This window comes from Typopeltis vanoorti, chromosome 20 (assembly GCF_054136105.1).
Source record: "Typopeltis vanoorti isolate ZY-2024b chromosome 20, IOZ_Tvanoo_1.0, whole genome shotgun sequence".
NCBI lineage: Eukaryota > Metazoa > Arthropoda > Arachnida > Uropygi > Thelyphonidae > Typopeltis > Typopeltis vanoorti.
The window spans coordinates 90,759,865-90,779,939 of record NC_143568.1 but is presented as its reverse complement, the minus strand read 5'-3'; the positions used below and the strand labels follow the sequence as shown (position 1 = coordinate 90,779,939).

General features: G+C 34.1%; 1 protein-coding gene across 3 annotated transcripts in view; it reads right to left on the bottom strand.

The window, feature by feature from the left end:
* LOC150095640 (uncharacterized) overlaps window positions 1-20,075 on the bottom strand; it is a 205,250-nt gene that overhangs the window by 130,747 nt on the left and 54,428 nt on the right. For all 3 annotated transcript variants that reach the window (XR_016550027.1, XM_090409716.1, XM_090409715.1), the window contains exon 8: window positions 7,550-7,739. Coding sequence is in view for 2 of the 3 variants with exons in the window: in XM_090409716.1 (XP_090265842.1) it covers window positions 7,550-7,739 (190 nt within the window). In the remaining variant the exon portion in view is untranslated. The remainder of the gene's footprint in view (window positions 1-7,549; window positions 7,740-20,075) is intronic.

The following is a 20,075-nucleotide window of genomic DNA, read 5'->3' as shown; positions in this document are numbered from 1 at the left end:
CTCAACCGTTTCTCAAGTATACTGGCATAAATCTTACCAGGAACATTCAGTAGAGAAATACCTCTACTGAGTGTTCCTGGTAAGGAACATAATTTGATCATAACAAACATAAAAATGAAACCATTTATATGTTTGTTATGATCCAAATTAACAATCTAATTTTCACATTCAATTTTATTTCCCTTTTTATATATGGGTACTATGAGAGCTCTACTCCAATCATCTGAAATTTGTCCCTCTGTCCAGGCTCGCTGAACTGTGCAGCCACTGTAAGACTGTTATATCTCCATACTTCAGCATTTCTGGTTGAATATTATCTACTCCAGCTGCCTTTCCACATTTCAGACTTTTGGTGGCTTTTTCTACTTCAAGTACGGATATGTATTCCTGACTGCATGCCTGGTCAGTGTTTTCTACCACTGTGCTATAATCACTGCTTGTTTTATTTTGCAATTTTTCAAAGTAATTACTCCATACTTCAAGGATATCTTTTTCTCCAGTTTTCACATCATCTTTATCATCTCTAATTCCTTTTACAGCACTCTTTCCTCCATTTCTAAGCTTCTTCAATAACCTCCAGAATATCTTGCGACCTTCTTGATATTTATTTTCTATGTTCTTACCAAAGTCTTCCCATGACTTTTGTTTAGCTAGTTTTAGATAGTGTTTAGCTTCCTTACATTTGTCTCTGTATTCTCTAAGAGAAAAAGCTAACTTATTTGCCAGTAACTTTTGATATGCTTTCTTCTTTTCCTTCACTGCCTCTTTAACTTCCTGTGTCCACCATGAGTTCTAATTTTTCTTTCCTTGCAGACAACTTCACCACATGCCACTCTAGATGAATCAATCAGGGCTTTCTTCAAGGCTTGCCACTGAATCTCCAAGCTTTGATTCCTGTTCTCAAACTCTTTCATTTTTTTCTTCAATAATCTTTGTGTATTTCAGTCTACAGTTCACATCTGAGAGCTGCTCAACTTTTATTCACTTTAAAACTTTCTTACATGTCATTCTTTTCAATATGAAATTCAGTTTTATCCTGCTCAAGACTAAATAGTGATCGCTTCCAATTTCAAATCCTCTGTACACTCTGGTGTCCTGCACCAGGAAGAAAACATCACTATCAACAATAACATAGCCAATGAGACTTTTCTTATTCCTTGCGTCTTCTCTCCATGTGAATTTGTGCACATTTTTATGTTGGAACATGGTGTTAGTAATAACCAATCCATGTCCTGAGAAGAAATCCAACAAGTATTTGCCATTAATATTTCAGCAAAGTTAAATTGTTCATCAGGAAACAATGAACAAATTGACATGTCGATGTAGGCACTACAAGTATGACTGAAGCAGAACAACAAGATAAATCTAAAGTCCTAAATAGTGTGCCCTAGTGAGCTGGGCCATGTGTTCTTGGCTGTAAAGCTGAAGTTCTTAGAAAAAAGTACTTCCCAGATTTGAGGCAGTATTATACAACCAACTTTGTTGAGGTTTGGGTAATTCCTTAAAGCTGAGATAAATTCAAGAAAAGTCTTTTGTATTTAAATATGCTTCCATGGATAAGGTGATTTTTTCCATTGTATTTTGTAGTGGGTCGTGTCCTAGGTATGGTTGGCAAGCTCTGGGTGGCTGTAGTAGTGGAACTGGATGTAGTCTTTGTGTTTAGTAATTCTGATGTTGGCTGTCCTGCCCATAGTGGGACATACAACTGCAGAAAACCTGGTAGGTACCTGACAGGTCTAATGACTGTAGGAGGTCTTTGGGGGAGCAAATAAGGGATGTAAATTTTTGATATGGTCTCTAAGTGGTTATAAGGTTGTTTCTTTATAAAATTTTTCAGTTTTTTCAATGTGCCACAGATATATGGGATGATAATCGATTTGTTGTAGTCTCTGTTCTGGAGGAGGAAGAGTGTGGTTTTATGGGTTGTAACACTCTTTCGATTTGGTGGAGATTGCAACCATTGGCTAACGTGTTGTAAATATGTTCAAGTTCAGTGGTGATGGCATTAACTGAATTTAACATATTCACACCTTAGCAAATGGCCACAATCCCCACCAAATTCAAAGAATATTATAACTCTGAAACCGCACTCCTAAATGATGCCAGTTAATTCACACCTTCAGCTGAAAACCATTTATAAAGGTTCCTTGCATCCTAGACAAAACTGAATTCAGGTACTTCTAACAAAAGAGCTAATGTCACTTGTCCTTGCAACATAGGTACTGTTTTCTTTAAAAGGCAAGATATGAGAATGCTCATATGTAACATACAATTTTTCAAGCCAGAGTTGTGAAATAAGAAACAAATACATGAGAAAAATGTAATTAAATCTGAAGTCTTAGGTAAAATGAATAAAAAATAAGTAAATACTCTAAGACCTTTTCATTCCCCAAAAGAGTGGTCATAAGTAAACAAGAATATATGCCAAATTCCCATTTGCTATCTATTTATACTGAAAGTTTATTTTTCACTTGGTTAGAGTATAATAAATTTAGTTTAATTCTTTATCCAAATGTGAGCAAACAAAGTTTGCGCCTGAAAGTATCTTCAGGACTGGGTTAAGGTGGTACAACACCAGGGCAACCAAACTTTGTTTGCTCACACTTGGATAAAGGATTAAACTAAATTTATTATACTCTAACCAAATGAAAAATAAACTTTCAACATCTTTCTCTAAATCCAGAGTAAATTATTAAAAAAGGGTGGCACACCAATTGGCAATTCCTATAGGTGGAGATGACTTGCTAATGCTTCTGCCTGATATCTCCACTTGGGCCTGGCTCCCACTGAAGAGACCTCAAGAAAGGTCGAAACTAGTCTGGGTAGTGGCCCTTTCCTTAATGCATAACATTAGACATATCCGCAAGGAGATGTGTTTTGCATTATAGGAGATACTGAGATAGGAGTGTTGGTAGCTTGCTCCACCTTTCCAACGAGTTGCCCTGGTGTTGTACCTCCTTAACCCAGTCCTGAAGATACTTTCAGGCGCAAACTTTGTTTGCTCACACTTGGATAAAGGATTAAACTAAATTTATTATATCTATTTATACCATTATCATCAGCTCTTTAAGCAGATTGGTTTGATTCTTTGGAATTACATGAAGCAACTATGGCTAGGAAGGCTGCGTTTCTGTTTGTTAACAGCATATATTCTTCTGGCCAATTTTCCTGTTTTGTGGGATTAAAAACCCAAAGTTTCTGGAAAGGAAAAAGGCTGCCATCTCTGTATGAGATTGGCTAACTCACCTCAGCTGAAAATCCCTTATAAAGGTTCTTATTGTTCTAGATTTCGAACCCAGGACTTTCCATCCATGTCCTCATGACTTGGCTAGAAAAGCTCATTCTCCAAGGAATCACAGGAGGTCATTACTATCTAACATCATGTCAGTGATTTTTCCTCAACACAAATTTATTGTTTATGCACTCTACACACCAGCAATATATTTAATGGCTCACCACTCTCAACACTAGGAATTTAAAAATAAACACAAGCTCTTGATAACATATGCAGCAGACTATGAAGATAGGATTAAACATCCTATGCTAGAGAAAAAAAAAGTTGATGAAGTCAACTTGACCTAACTATATCAGGCCAATAAACCTATTAAGAGGAAATGTGCCAACAGTGACAGACAAAAGGTAGAGAATAATGGAAGGTGTCACTGCTATATATTAATCAGAGAGAAAAATTATGAATTTTTAGTTAAATACAAAAATGAAACCATTTATATGTTTGTTATGATCCAAATTAACAATCTGTAGCAAATGCTATTTTTGAAAAACTGGGGTAAATTATAAAATGGAATAAACAGTAAATTCTCAAATGTCTTTTATTCCCCAAAGGGAGAAGACAGAACTCCTTCAGCCCTAACTTTTGGAAACAAGGCAGGTGTTTCTATTACAGAGCATCACAGTAGCTTGAAAGTTCAGGACTACTTGACAATTTCAACACTTCAAGTGGGAAGTGTTGTTTCCACCCACAAACATATTTAGAGATCCAGAAACTCCTCCATTTCAAGGGTACAGCAGTTAAAACCCTGGTGCTGCAGGCCAGCTGCCAGCTAGTGCATGGGCCCGAACCTGTCAGTAACAAGTCAAGAGGCTTCCTAATCAACTGGTGCATAATTTCACTGCCACATACCCTGCCAGGTCGTGCCTGGAGAGGTAGTCCGAATAGTGATATGTGTGTGGGGGGGAAGGGGGGGGGCACTGAAGAGGCCATGCCATAGCACAGAGACTGGTTTCTCTCTGTATGGAAGTCATGTCCAACAGTCTATCTTCTCTCACTGCACATTCCCACTATATCCTTCCATCTAATAAAACTTATGAACAAACCTATGAAGACTCACAAACAATCACAGCATACAAACCATACTAGATGGTTTGTGTGCTGTGATTGGTTTTCAGTGTGTAAACATTCACTGAAAACTCACTTTCACATCCACTTTACTAACATCATTAAAATAAACATAAATGATGTCCGCCATCACTTGCAATCTTACAGACCAGACGTTATTTCTGACAGAAACCCAGTTCACAGCTACATCTACTACTGTCCACCTCTAGTGCCCAAACTACATACTTTGATTCTTTTCACCATAAGGGTGGTACCTGTGCCTTTGTGAAATATGACATAGCCTACCAGAGAATGACTAATTTAGAATCTCCTCATTTTGACCTTCTCTGGCTCAAGATCTGTGACAACCAAGGATTATGGTCTATTACTGAATACATAGAAGAGTCCGATAACATGGAGGTGATCTTATGATTACGTAAAACCAACATCCCTCATATCTAATAGTTGTTGGCAGAAGCTCTCCAATATATCTTCACGAGCTTCATACTGAAGGTTTAAACTCCTACTTGGAAAAACTTGAGGCATTTTGTAGATAAACAGTCAAACATTCAAGCTTCCCTATCAGATATTGCCAGCCTGGTTGGCCAAGTGGTTAGCGTATCCGATCTCCAGCCAAAAGGCTGCAGGTTCGAATCCCACCGTGGGCATGGATGTTCGTGATTGTCTATGAAAATAGTAGTGGTGGTGGTGGGCAATAGATGGCATTGGTGTAGATGATGCAGTTCACTGCAGTTGGTGGATTGAGTGGTGATGGAGAGCTGTAGAGTAGGTGTCTTCCCTCGATGAGTCCTTGGACTCCCTGAAGGTGTCACATAATAATAATAATAATATATTAGCTAGTTTAGATGTAGTTTCATTATTCACCAACATCTCTATGGAAGAATCAACATTTACTTGAAAATCGATTTCCTCTGGACATCACGTCTCTTCCATCATTGACTCAAATCTTCATTCTTTACTTGGAAAGAAAAATTTTACTACCAAATATATGGTCTTCCTATGGGCTAACCTTTATTGCCAACTTGTAGATGGAAAATTTGAAGAATTAGCTATAGCACAAGAAACCTTAAAACCACATGTATGGTGGAGATATATTGATAACGTCTTTATTATTTGGAAACATACCCCAAAGACCTTCAAGATTTTGTATATTTTCTGAATAATCAGTATCTAAAAATAAATTCACATTAGAAGTAGAAAAGAACAGAAAATTACCATTCCTAGACAACAAAAACATCACTGGGAGATTATCATTAGAGGTCTATACGAAAGAAACCCACACATGCATGTACCTATAAGCAAGCTTGTTCCATCACCTTCAACAAAAATTAGGTATAATAAAAAAAAAAAAACTTAAAAAATAGAGCTTTAAACTTGAAACAAGAACTTCTAATCCTATTTAATCAGGATACAAAAAAGGTACTAAAGAAACTTTTACTTTCTGATGAACCATCCTGTAATAACCCAAAAATTAATTATATATACACTGGCATTGCATCAAGAAAAATAGCCCAAAACTAATGGCAGTTGACACTAGAATAGCCTTTAAACCAGTCAACACTTAACAAAGCTTTTTATGTTCCCCTAAAGACAAAGTTCCATTTTATAAACATCCAGGTGTATACAAGAGTCTATGTTCTTGTGGAAAGATGCACATAGGTTAAACTGGAGTTTTCCATGACTTATTTTTAACAGTATTAACAACACTAAACTAACTATTTTATAAAAAAGGTGTTTTATTAACTTGCTTAATTTCAAATCAGCATCATCAGAACACAACACAACACAGCATGTATATACAACATTGAGTAAGTGAAACAAATATAAGCAAGTTATAGCAATATAAGCAAGTTAATAAAATGCCTTTTTTTATAAAATACTTTGACGTTGTTAATACCATTAAAAAAAAAGTCATGAATAAACTTCAACATCTAAGCTTATTTGTTAGACTGGAGAAGTTTTGAAATCTCTAAACAAAGAACATACAGGAGATGTTGAAAACAAAAGGGAAGATAAAAGCAAACTCGTAGCACACATCATACAGTAAATTGGCAAGCATTCTCCATGTCCTTCTTAGGAAAGGATTACTTTGACAGCTTGTTCAAGGAAGTTATTCACTCAAAAGGTACACTAAATAAAAACTAAGGAATAATCCTTCACAATATTTGGAAGTCTTTAATACGTGTTAACATTCAAGACCTCTCCTATGCCAGCAATCATATACAGTTTACACAAGAATAGAGACTGCAAGTAATGAGCCTAACGATACTCATGATTAAACTACCATTCCAGTCATAAATTAAATATGCCAAGAAATTATATTCTTGGTTTAATCCTTTATCCAAACATAAGCAAACAAAGTTTGTGCCTGAAATAACCTCATATACCCTGGCATCTTTAATTTATAGTATAACCAAGTGGAAAAACTTCCAACAAATACCATTCATACCATTCCAGTCTTTTCAATTTATAGATAATTAGTGGCGGGCGGAAAAAAAAATTTTTTTTTTTTTGGTTTTTTACAGCCATATAGAGTGAAACATGTCAAGGAAATATATCTAGTATAAATACAAAATGTACATCAGTTAAAAACCTGGTTATTTATTATTCACAGTTTTATATTTATTACTCGAAATTTTTATCTTGTACATAACTTCTGTTTAGTCTTATTAAGTATATATTTGGTCTTGACAATCATTTCCTGTATTCTAACAGAATTAAGTTTCAAGTTATTGCACTAACTTGATATGAATGCTTGTGATTATCCATTACTATTCGACATGTACTAACATTAAATTGGTGCATTTGACAGAAATGCATCCATTATGTATGCACCAAAATTCTGAACGCAGTGATTACAAACAAACATATAATGGTCTTTTTCATCTAGTGGTCTAGATTGTGAAAATGGATGCATTATGGCAAAAGCCACACAGACACTTGATTATTTGGATTTGTTGAATTATTATATAAATCTAATCAATTATATTAATAAAACAAGAAATGCCAAAAACCAAGGAAAATATTCCTATTGCCCCCCCCAACACACACACAATCTCTATCACACACGCACATACACAATTTTAGGTCTGATCCTACCTATAGGCAGTTAGTCATAAATAATACAAATCTGCTTTGCTTTAGTCTCTAATTTTCCTATGCTAAGAACAAAAAGAAAGTCAGAAAATATACCCTGCACATTGGGATCGTGACCATAGAAATGCACTTGCGGTACTGAAGTTGATATAACAGAACTGTCAGGAATTATATGAATACCACCTATTCCAGACACATGATGTAAATCTTCTTTGCTCGCTCTTCTCGGTGCTGAAGCACCCCTTACCGAGTGCTGATATGGTGATACTTCATTATCTGGTGTGGCCTATGAAATAAACAAGACTTTATAGTTGAAGATCACAGGTGGATTTCAAATCTCTTCATATCAATAAAAAAAAGTCTGGTTGGATAGTTTGATACTGAAGTGATATTGTGCACATTACTTTTATACAGTTTATTAATTTCACTCGGAAATAATATGCAACTTGTTTATAATTCAACATTTTAAATAGTTCAAAATAATTTTAAAATCCCAAAAGCATAATATATAACTTTAACTGTTTCATACCATAGTGTTATACTGTAACAAACAGCACTAAACAGTCTCAACTACTAGCATGAGTTGCATGACGAAGGCAACATTAAAACAATTATTTTAATTCGATTCAGTTATATAAAAACATTGGCTTCTGTTCATTAGGCTTAGATTAATTTATTCATCTTTTTTAAGAGATAGGGCATATTTGCATGAAATAACTTTCTCGTAAAATTAGATCTGTATTGCAAACACCATTAATTTGGCAGAGTCAACTAAGGTTATGCTAAAAATTTAAATGAACAAGATTTCAATCTTGCAATTAAATAATAATTAAATCCATTTACTCTGTAAAACAATAAAAAAGAAACTTTGTAAAACAAGCAAAATGTGCAAATGGCACATTTGCATTCCTTTAAGGTATGCTTGTTAAAGGCAAATAACTGGAAGCTAACCTACAACATCAGCTTTAAAAAATACAAAGACTGGCCAGCACTTCAGACCAGTGGTGAGCTATAAGGGACATGCACGAGCCCTTTGTTAAATTTTTCTGAAATTTGCGAGCCCCTTGTTCTTCTTCTTTACTTTTTATATATATTAAAAAAAAACATAATTTTTTGAAATATATTAAGCCACAAACTCATTTGGTAACCTAACAAAAATTAGTCTATTCAGCAGTGTATAGATTATTTGGAATTATTGTTTCAACTTCTCTATAACGAAAATTTGAAAATAAATATGCAATCGTATGGTAAAACCACTAGACAATCAGATGTTCGTAAAACTGTTATCAGTGGGCTGTTCCACTGGACATTAGTTCTGTGTTCGTCAGTATGTATAATAGTTGTTTGTGATTAAAATTTAAAAATAATAAATTTAAAAACTGTATAATCAGCTAATTTTATTTTTATAATTGTAAAAGTATTTTTACCTGTGAAACATGAAAAGACAGTGAAATTTATTATATTAAAATTTTTTGGGAAAAAAAATAATAAAAAGTGATTTTGATGATTCTACTGCTGTTGAAAATGAATTCGAAGATGAAATTTGAAGATAATACATACATTGATTCAATGAATATGCAACAAGTTGGAGGAGAAAAAGAAAATAATTTACCTGATTGTTGGAACGAGAAGCAAGCATCGCATTTCTAAATGCAGTGTGTATAAGTGGTTAGAAGTTAAAAATGGTAAATTAGGATGTAGTGTTTGCTCAAAATATAAAAACTTAAGTGTTGAAGGAGAAAAAAGTTGTTTTATCATCAAAGGAATGGGTAGAAATGAAAATGGAACCGAATGGAAACACTACAGACTCAAGAACCGCATGTTTGCGTAAAAAGTTATCCAAACATAATGAATCATTTGCTCATAATAAAATCATAAAACTAAATGAAGAATGGCAAATCTATATTACCAAATTTAATTGACAAACTAAATGAAAAAGAAATTTTGATAACTTCAAAAATGTTTAATTCTGTTTATAGTTTGGTGAAGAGAAATCGACCTATGTCTGATTTGCCAGATTTAATCGAACTCCAAATTAAAAACTGTATTGTTCTAGGATTATCATTGCATTCTAGATTCTCATGAATTAGAATAGTTGAACATATTTCTAAAGAAATAAAATTAAAATATTCTCCAAAATAATAGAAAAAAAAAATGCAAAATTTCTATAAAAGCAGACGAATCAATAATGTTGTCAATTCGTCTGCTATTATAGAAAAAAAAATTTTTTTAGTTATTCACATACAAATTGAGCTTTTTTTAGATCTTGCAGAACTAGAAAATACCACTGCAAAATGCTACTTTAAATTCATATGGATTTTCTGATAACAATTTAAAAAATCATCTTATTGCATTTTGTTCTGATGGAGCTAGTGTAATGCCAGGAAACAAATCAAGTGTTGCAATCAAACTTTTACAAAAATTTCCCGACATTGTGATTTGGCATTGTGTAGCTCATCGTTTACAATTAGCATTAGACAATTCGATAAAAAACATTAAAGAAATAAATCATTTTGAAATATTTATGGATAAATTATATGCTTTTCATCATTAAACACCAAAACATCAATGAGAATTAAATATGATTGCAAAAGACCTTGGTATCGAAAATTTAAAGATTGGCCTCGTATTTGGACCACGATGGCCAGCTTGCAGTTTATGAATGGCTCTTGCTGTGTGAAGAAATTACCCAGCTTTATGCAAGCATTTTGCATCAAACGATAAATATAAGTGCTTTTTAAACCGACTTCTCAATTTGAATTTTTAAAAGATCTTGCATTAATGATTGATATCCTACAGGAATTATCATATCTGTCAGAAGTTCTACAAAGTCGCAATATAAGTATTATAAGGGTAACTCCTTAATCATGTGAACAATTAATGCAAGTAATGATTTTAAAAATTCTGTAGGTTCTTGTGAATCTAAAATTAATACCATGTTAAAATCAAAACAATTTGAAGGAAGAGCAATTGAAAGCAAAATCAGATTTCACAAACTACCGCAAGAAACATTACTAAACTCTCTTATAATGTCTTTAATGGATAGATTAATGCAGCAAAGAAATTTTAAACTTAAAAATGAAAATTATGAGGATTTGAAAGATGAACTCAAAAACATTTTAAATGTATGTTATTATCCTGAAACATGGAGTATGGAAGAAGTTACGTTTCCATGGTTAGAAGGGGAAAAAAAAGATAAGATCTTTAAATTTTATTTTGAAATATGATATTAAAATTAATGATTTTAGAGATTTAGTGGAAATGGCTTTGACTGGAAAGTTACAAAACGAAATTCCCAGCACGGCGAAAAAAGCCAAAGCGATTATGGCAACAATTGCAGTTTGCAGCGCTGAAGCCGAATGAGCTTTTAGTGTGATGAATAACATTGTAACGACGAAGAGATCTTCTCTCACTATAACATATTTCGGATTTAATGACAACATCTATAAATGGGAAACCCTTGAATGAATTTAATCCGAATCCCTATGTCAAATCTTTTCTAGAAAATCATTGCTCGGCTAGAGATCCTCCTAGAAGAACACAAGACGTGAAGGAGGAAATAAGGTGTGGCAGTGTTGTCATAAGTATTTCCTTAAAGTAATTGTTTGTAAATGTTAACCTGTAAAGGAGAGAGTTTTTTCTGGGTAAATGTGCACCAGACAATGAGTTTTTTTTTTTTTTTCATGTAAAATCATCTCATAGTTTCGAAAGTGATTTTATTAAATAAAATATTATATAAGTTAAGGGATATTTCATCCCATATTGTTTCATAGCCGAATAAGAAACTCAAAGAGTTTCATGCCGAATATAGAAACTATATAAAGTTTGGCAAGTCCAAGCGTAAGCAAATACCTGGATAGTGCAACACCTGACCCATTTGGGTAGTGCAACACTGAGGCAACTCATAGTAAGGGTGGATAATTAATAATTTATTAGGACATCTTCTTGGCAATTCTCATAATAGGGTATGTAAGTTCTGTTCGCTACAAACTTGGTATTACTAGGTCTACCTACTCACTGATGAGACCTCGATAAAGATTGAAACCGGTCTGGGTAGTGATCTTCCCTGCTCTTATAATGTGGAACAGTAATACAGCTCCTAGGAGCTGGGTTTCACATTATGGGTAAATACCAAGAATAGTGATCGGAGCTTGCTCCACCCTTACTATGAGTTGCCTCAGTGTTGCACTACCAAATGGGTCAGGTGTTGCACTATCCAGGTATTTGCTTATGCTTGGACTCGCCGAACTTTATATAGTTTCTATATTTGGCATGAAACTCTTTTACTTTCTTATTCGGCTATGAAACAATATGGGATGAAATATCCCTAACTTAAATAAGTTTTCATGTCACCGAATTGACGCCTTTGGCTCTTCATATAATTAATAAAATATTATAGTTACTGTTACTACCATTTAACAAATAAGAATTCACTTTTGGTAGTCTCATATAAATAAATAGGACTATAAAATAATGTCCCTTGACTGGTACCGTTGATTATCACTTGAAGTATAAAAACAAGAGAAATATAAGGTATTTCAATATTATTGTGTTTAGATAATATTTATGTATTATTTATAGATTGTTTGTCATAAAAACTTCTATCGCAAACAAAACAAATTTATTTAAGTTAAAGGGATATTACATCCCATATTGTTTCTTAGCCGAATAAAAAACTCAAATAGTTTCATGTCGAATATAGAAACTATATAAAGTTTGGCAATTCCAAGCGTAAGCAAATACCTGGATACTGCAGCAACTGATCCTTTAGGTAGTGCAAGCTGAGGCAACTCATGTCAAAGGTGGAGCAAGCGCCGATCACTATTCTTGATATTTACCCATAATGTGAACTTAGCTCCTAGGAGCTGTATTATTGTTCCTAGGAGCTGCTAGGAACTAAGTTCACATTACGGGTAAATATCAAGAATAGTGATCGGGGCTTGCTCCACCTTTGACATGAGTTGCCTCAGCTTGCACTACCTAAAGGGTCAGTTGCTGCAGTATCCAGGTATTTGCTTACACTTGGAATCGCCAAACTTTGTATAGTTTCTATATTTGGCATGAAACTCTTTGAGTTTCTTATTTGGCTAAGAAACAATATGGGATGTAATATCCCTTTAACTTAAATAAGTTATGTCGCCAAATTGAAACCTTTGGCTCTTCATATAATTAGAAAACAAATTTATTTTGCTTATAAACATCCCACGAACATCCATTAGCGTTCACAAACATCCCGCCGTGGGAATGGATGTTTGTGAGTGTCTCTGGAAATACTAGTGGTGGCAGTCGGCAAGAGATGGAGTTGGTGTAGGGTTTTTTTTTTTTTTGCTCGACGATGTGAGCCCTTGGTTAAAATTGTCATAGCTCACCACTGCTTCTGACCTAATGTCCAATCCTCACCTTCAAGTAGTATACCCTGTTGGTAAGTATCCACTGGGTACTGATTGAATGAGGATAGGCTGACAATTTGGGGACATATCAAATTGTACTCTTTATTGGCATAAACCACAAATACATATTGGTTGGGGGGGGGGGGCTTCATAGCAGATGCCAATTCTAAAATGTCTTTCGGACCTATAGCGACTTCTGTGTAAAACTTGTCTTCTTCAATGTAATCCTATGTGAAGAAGTATCCAGAGCATAGTCTATTAGTCCCCACTTACCATAAAGTGGATCACAGATGTGATTTTTATGTTCTGCAAGGCAGATGTTAACTGATTTATCAGTCTATCCAAAGTAGGCCAAACTACAGGAACAAGAAATTCTATACTCTCAAGGATGTGCAAGAGGATGAAAGTAGCTAGCTACATGAGTAGTTTGAAAGTAGCATAGAGATAACATTTGGAGAGAACTTTAGCTATCTTTTCTGATGTGCCCTTAATATATGAGATTGGGATAGTTTTGTTATATTTCATGTTGGTTAAATGCTGTACTATTTGGATGGGTAGTGGTGGTGTGATTGCTCATGTAAGGGTTTCCTGTAAATGGAAATTGAGCGCTAGGAAGTCTTGTCACTAGTGTATCTTGAAAGGGGAGACATTTGTTACTTTATGATGAAGTTTATTTTTGGATGCATGCTGTTGAGATATGTTAAATATGTATTCAATGCATCTGGACCATGAGGTCAAATGGCAAACATATCATCAACATAGCGCAGTCAGATCATTAGTCTGAGTTGTGTTGAGTGCTTGGTTTTCAAAATGTTCCAGGTAGAAGTTGGCTAGTGGGGGAGAAAGAAGAGAACCCATAGCAGTCCCACCCAACTGTCTATATATTTTTCCTTTCCATAAAAAGTAACCAGAATAAATGGTGAATTTGAGTAATTCAAATATATCTGGTGAGAAATGTGGCTTAATAAGATCAAGGGTCTCTACCAAAGGCATACTGGTGAACAGTGAATTTTCCCAACCGGGAAAAGCCCCCTCTTATTTTGTACAACTGCATACAAAGGCTTTGGCCATTAATAATAATAAAAAGCAATAATCGGTTTTATAACCTATATGCATATTCAAAATTTGCAAAGTGTAAAAGATGTAAACAACAAAATATCTTGGTGTACAGAAAGGAGAAGATTCTCTTTTCTGAACACCAAGATATTCACCAAGTTTTTTTTTTTAGATTATTCAATTTTAGATTTTGGGTTTGATATTTCAGTTTCATTGTTTTTTTCTACAAATTCATTGCTACTCTTGCATTTTTACATGATTAAGCAGAGATGTGTACAAAATGCAAGAGTAGCAATGAATTTGTAGAAAAAAAACAATGAAACTGAAATATCAAACCACAAAATCTAAAATCGAATAATCTAAAAAAAAAAAGTAAATAAACAAATAAATAAATAAAAATAGGATACAGATGACAAATAGGTAAAATCTTTGCATTATGCTATGGCTGAAATGGCTGCTGTTCAAAAAAGGATTTCCATGACTAATGAGTAAATTTATTGAAAACTTCATGTTAAAGGAATGCTTCATGAAGTTAACAGAGAACTTTAGCTTGGCATACCTGTTTAACAAGAGCCTTATAACATGGAAAGTTCTAAGGAGTGGGAAAAGGATAAAAAAATCTTACTACTTCATAATGGGAGAAGGCTGACAAGACTGAATCTATAAATTATAGGCCAATCTGTGTGTGTGTGTGTGTGTGTGTGTGGGGAGGGGTGGAATTGTTAAAGTGATGGAGAAGGCTAACATTCAGAATTAGCCTGATAATATTATTCGCTGTGATCATCAGCATGCATTTGTTAAAGAGAAGTCATATTTTAGAATTCTGCTTATGTACTACAAGGTGACAAATTCACTGAACAAGGAAGATGAATATACTAGTACAATGGTATACGTGGATTTTTTGAAAGCCTTTGATAGACTGTCATATGACAATCTGGTAACAAAATTAGAACAGACAGAATTGGATAACACATTACTGAGTGGATCAGCGCCAGGTATTAGGTTGTGTACTTGGAAATGCTATTTCCCCCCCCCACACACACAAAAAAACAAGGAAGGTCATTAGTAGTGTGTCACAGGAATCTTCACTAGATCTTGTCCATTAATGATTTGGGACAGGCATAACTAGAGATAACTAGTTGCAGATGACTGCTTCATCTACAAAGAGTTGCAATAAGTTGGAAGTACAGAAGTGAGCAATGCTACAAGTTCCATGTTGTAAAGTGTAAAAGTCTTGAAATTAGTAGACAAGGATGGGGATGCATAGTATAAAATTAATGGGGAATTTTTCAAATAGGTGAAAGGTCTCAAATTGATGGTTAACAGAAATTTCAAGTTAAGGGGTCCCAACAGGTCACTGATTTAGTCATCTGATTTTCCACGAAGAATCCAGAGATGATTCACTAAGTCAGTGTCAGATATGAAGACAGATTGAGAGAAAGCAATTCGTAAAGCCATGTGTCTAACAGATAAGCTTAGGTGTTGATGGTTATTCATGACTTACTTTTAATGGCATTAACAACACTGAATGAACTATTTTATAAAAAAAGATGTTTTATTAACTTGCTCATATTATACAGAATTTCAAATCAGGTCATATATTACACAGAATTTCAAATCAGGTTGTGCTCTGGTGATGCTAGCATCACCAGAGCACAACACAACAGGTATGTGTGACAATAAGTAAGTGAAACAATACAACTGTCATGGACAAAAGATCTAAAGTCCTATTTTGATGCCCTTTAATGTTAAAAAAAAATAATAATAATAAAATAAAATAAAAAAATACAGCTATGTGGAAGTTGCTCTTAAGATTACACTCTACAAAATTTTTGGTAAATCAATGCAACCATATTTGTTCAAGTTAGGAGAATTCTAAATAGCCATGGCTGACTCAAAAAAATAATTTTTTGGATCTGTAACGACTTCTAAATAGCACATTAATTTTCTTCCATCTAATCCTGTGTGAAGAGGTGTCCAAAGCATGGTCTGCCAGTCCTGACTTGCCATAATAATGGAAGCGAATGTATTTTTTTATGTTCTTCCAGTTAACAGATCGTCCTGTCTGCCCATAGTAGGCCAAGTCACACTTGAGGGAACTTCATACATTCCAGAGTGTGCTATTGGGTGAAATTTATCCTTAAGTGTGAAGATCAGAGTTGCTAATTTAACATGAGGTTTGAATGTGGTGTGAAGGCCATGTTTCATCAGTATTTTAGCTATCTTTTCTGATGTATCTCTGACATAGGGAATAGAAATGGTAATGTTGTGTTGCTGGGTATTAGAGGAAAAAGAAGTAACAGGGCTATGTAGTATTTTATCTATTTTGTAGGAATTGTAGCCGTTGGCCAAGAAAGTATGGCACAGATATCCGAGGTCTGTGGACAGAGCTGTATCTTTAGAACAAATGGCTCTGGCTGTGTGTGTGTAAGTATTTTTAAAATGTCATACCGTTGGACTGGATGATGATGATGATGATGTGATTGTTTATGTAGATATCTTCCTATGTGTGTTGGTTTTCTGTAAATGGAAAAAGATAGTGATCCATCTGAAAGGTGGGTGATTAACGTGTCAAGAAAAGATAAACAGTTATTAGATTCTTTTTCTACCATAAAGTGGATTTTGAGGTGTTGGCTGTTTAGGTAGATGGGGCCAATTGTCAAATACATCAACAACATAGCATAGCCACACTAAAGGCTTGTATGTAGCTGTGGTAAGTACTTTGTTTTCAAAGTATTCCATGTAAAAGTTTGCTAAAGGGGGAGGAGGAGAACCCATAGCCGTACCATTAATTTGTTTATAGATTTTTCCTCTCCACATAAAGTAATCTGTATACATAGTAAATTTGAATAATTCAAAGATATCAGGGGGAAATTTAGACTTGATCAAATGAGGAGTGTCTATAAGAGTGGCACATTGGTAAATAAAGAGGTGACATGAAAACTAACCATTATATCAGAATTTTTAAGGATATGATTTTTAACTAGTAATTCGAAATGGACTGAATTTTTCACAAAAGTAGAGCAGTTGCCAGTAAAGTAGGGGGAGATGAAAAAAAAGAGACGTGGCTAACTATTGGACAAGTTTATATATGGGACTATCTATGCTATCAACTAAGTCTGCAAATTATTGAAAAAGTGACTTCTTGGCCAAAAGAAATCATCAAAAAAAAAATTAATAAAATAAAACTGATTCATGTTAAACCACCTTGCATTTATTGATTACCAAAAATCCACAAATCTGATATCCCCCTATGTGCCCTATAGTCAATAGTATAGATAGTCCCACATATAAACTCACCCAACAGTTAGCCAAGTCTCTTGCGACCTTACTGGCAACTCCTCTACTTTTGTAAAAAAAAAATCAGTCCATTTCAAATCACTAATTAAAAATCATATGCTTAAAAATTCAGACATGATGGTTAGTTTTGATGTCACCTCTTTATTTACCAATGTGCCACTCTTATAGACACTCCTCATTTGATCAAGTCTAAATTTCCTCCTGATCACTTTGAATTATTCAAATTTACTATGTATACAGATTACTTTATGTGGAGAGGAAAAATCTATAAACAAATTAATGGTACGGCTATGGGTTCTCCTCCTCCCCCTTTAGCAAACTTTTACATGGAATACTTTGAAAACAAAGTACTTACCACAGCTACATACAAGTCCCTAGTGTAGTTATGCTATGTTGATGATGTGATTGCCAATTGGGCACATGGACAAGACACGTTGGATGTGCGTCACCTACCTAAACAGCCAACACCCCAAAATCCACTTCACAGTAGAAAAAGAATCTAATAACTGTTTATCTTTTCTTGACACATTAGTCATCCATCTTTCAGATGGATCACTCTATTTTTCCATTTACAGAAAACCAACACACACAGGAAGATATCTACATACACAATCACATCATCATTCAGTCCAATGGTATGACATTTTAAAAACACTTACACACACACACACAGCCAGAACCATTTCTTCTAAAGATACAGCTCTGTCCACAGAACTCAAATATCTGCACCATACTTTCTTGGCTAACAGTTACAATTCTTACAAAACTGATAAAATACTACATAGCCCTGTTACTTCTTTCTCCTCTAATACCCAGCAACACAACATTACCATTTCTATTCCCTATGTCAGAGATACATCAGAAAAGATAGCTAAAGTACTGATGAAACATGGCTTTCACACCACATTCAAACCTCATGTTAATTTAGCAACTCTGATCTGCACACCTAAGGATAAACTTCATCCTCTAGCACACCCTGGAATGCATGAAGTTCTCTGCAACTGTGACTTTGCCTACTATGGACAGACAGGAAGATCTGTTAACTGGATGGAGGAAAAGTAATGTGCTATTTAGAAGTCGTTACAGTATTTTTTTGAGTCAGTCATTGTTATGAAGAATTCTCCTAACCTGAACAAATATGGTTGCATTAATTTGCCAAAAATTTGGGAGACTTATCTTAAGAGCAACTCCCACATAGCTATATTTATTTTATTTTATTTACATTAGAGACACCAAAATAGGTCTTTAGATGCTTTGTATTGTATTGTTTCACTACTCTTTGTCAGGTATACATGCTGTGTTGTGCTCTGATGATGCTGATCTGAAATTCAGCAAAATATAAGCATGTTAATAAAACATCTTTTTATAAAATCATTTGTTCAGTGTTGTTAATACTGTTAAAAATAAGTCATGAGTAGAGCCATGTGAATATGAAAACAGATATGATTGCAACATATAAGTTGGCAAAGAGTTGTTACCAGTTTAACATGGAGATTTTTAATGGATTACAGTAAGACAGGAGTAGAACAAGAAGCCATCCCTGGAAGCAGTATAAAGACAGTGTGAGGAGAATTTTTTTGCATAAAGACTGATTGGTAAATGGAATGCATAACCTGAGAAAGAAGAGAGTGGTAAGTGTAGTTGTAAATGGATTTAATGCATGGTTTGATCATGTGTATGTCCCTATGGCAGACTATTTACATATGACAGCAAAGACAATACAGACAAAAAAATTAAAACAATATTAACAAAAATCACTGAAACTTACATTCCATACAATCAAAACACCCCTCAAATCACAAAGGCTACTTACTGATTTCCAAGATAATGATAGCAAATTATACTGCTCTAAATGTTCTTATAGCTCTGAATCAGTTCTTATATTTCATGTCTTACTAGTTTTTTTTTTTTTTTTTTTTGTAATTATCTTTTTGAATCCATAATTTTTGACATAATGAAAGCAAATTATATTGCTCTGAATGTATTGCTATTAAGAACTGACCTATCTAATCTAAGGTCATGTTATCGACTGCAGGAATTCTTTATCCTATTTATGTATGTTTGAACAGTTGTTATTTTATTTTCTTATTTACTGGTTCATATCTTCACATTATTTCCAATTTGAAACTATTTTGAGAACCTTTATCAAATTCAATACCGAACAGGACATCATCCTTACACCCTAAAATTCAGGGTATGCTCTATCTTCTTATCTAACTTTTTTGTAACTTATTCTTTCTAATATACCAAATTAAAATCAATGACTATATCTTTAGTTGTAATATATATTCTGTAATAAGCTATTAACATGTTGGCCTACCACTGGATAAAACAGGATAACTCCCTTCCAGTTAAAGAAGCTTTGCCACATTTTTTTATTATATCAAATATTACTAAAATAGAGAGCCAAAAGGTTTCACTTCGGTGATGCAAAATTATTTCAAAGCCGAATAGAGAAACTACAGGAGTTTCAGAAACTGCAAGAGTTTCATGCTGAATATAGATAGAAACAACAAAAGCTTCAGCGGATCCAAGCGTAAGCAAACCTTCCAGGACAGAGGCATCTTATAGTAAAGGTGAGGCAAACCTTTACTACGAGTTGCCCCTGTCATGAAAGGTTTGCTTACGCTTGGATCCACCAAAACTTTTATAACTTCTATCTATATTCGGCATGAAACTCTTGCAGTTTCTCTATTCGGCTTTGAAATAATGTTGGATTCAATATCCATTTAATTTGAATATATCAAATATTTTTGATATATTCAAATTTATTTTTGAATATATTATTTTACTCAAAATATTTGATATAATAAAATCTTGCACATTGTATACAAATTATACATTTTTAAACCACTATAGCATGTATACATCTTTGT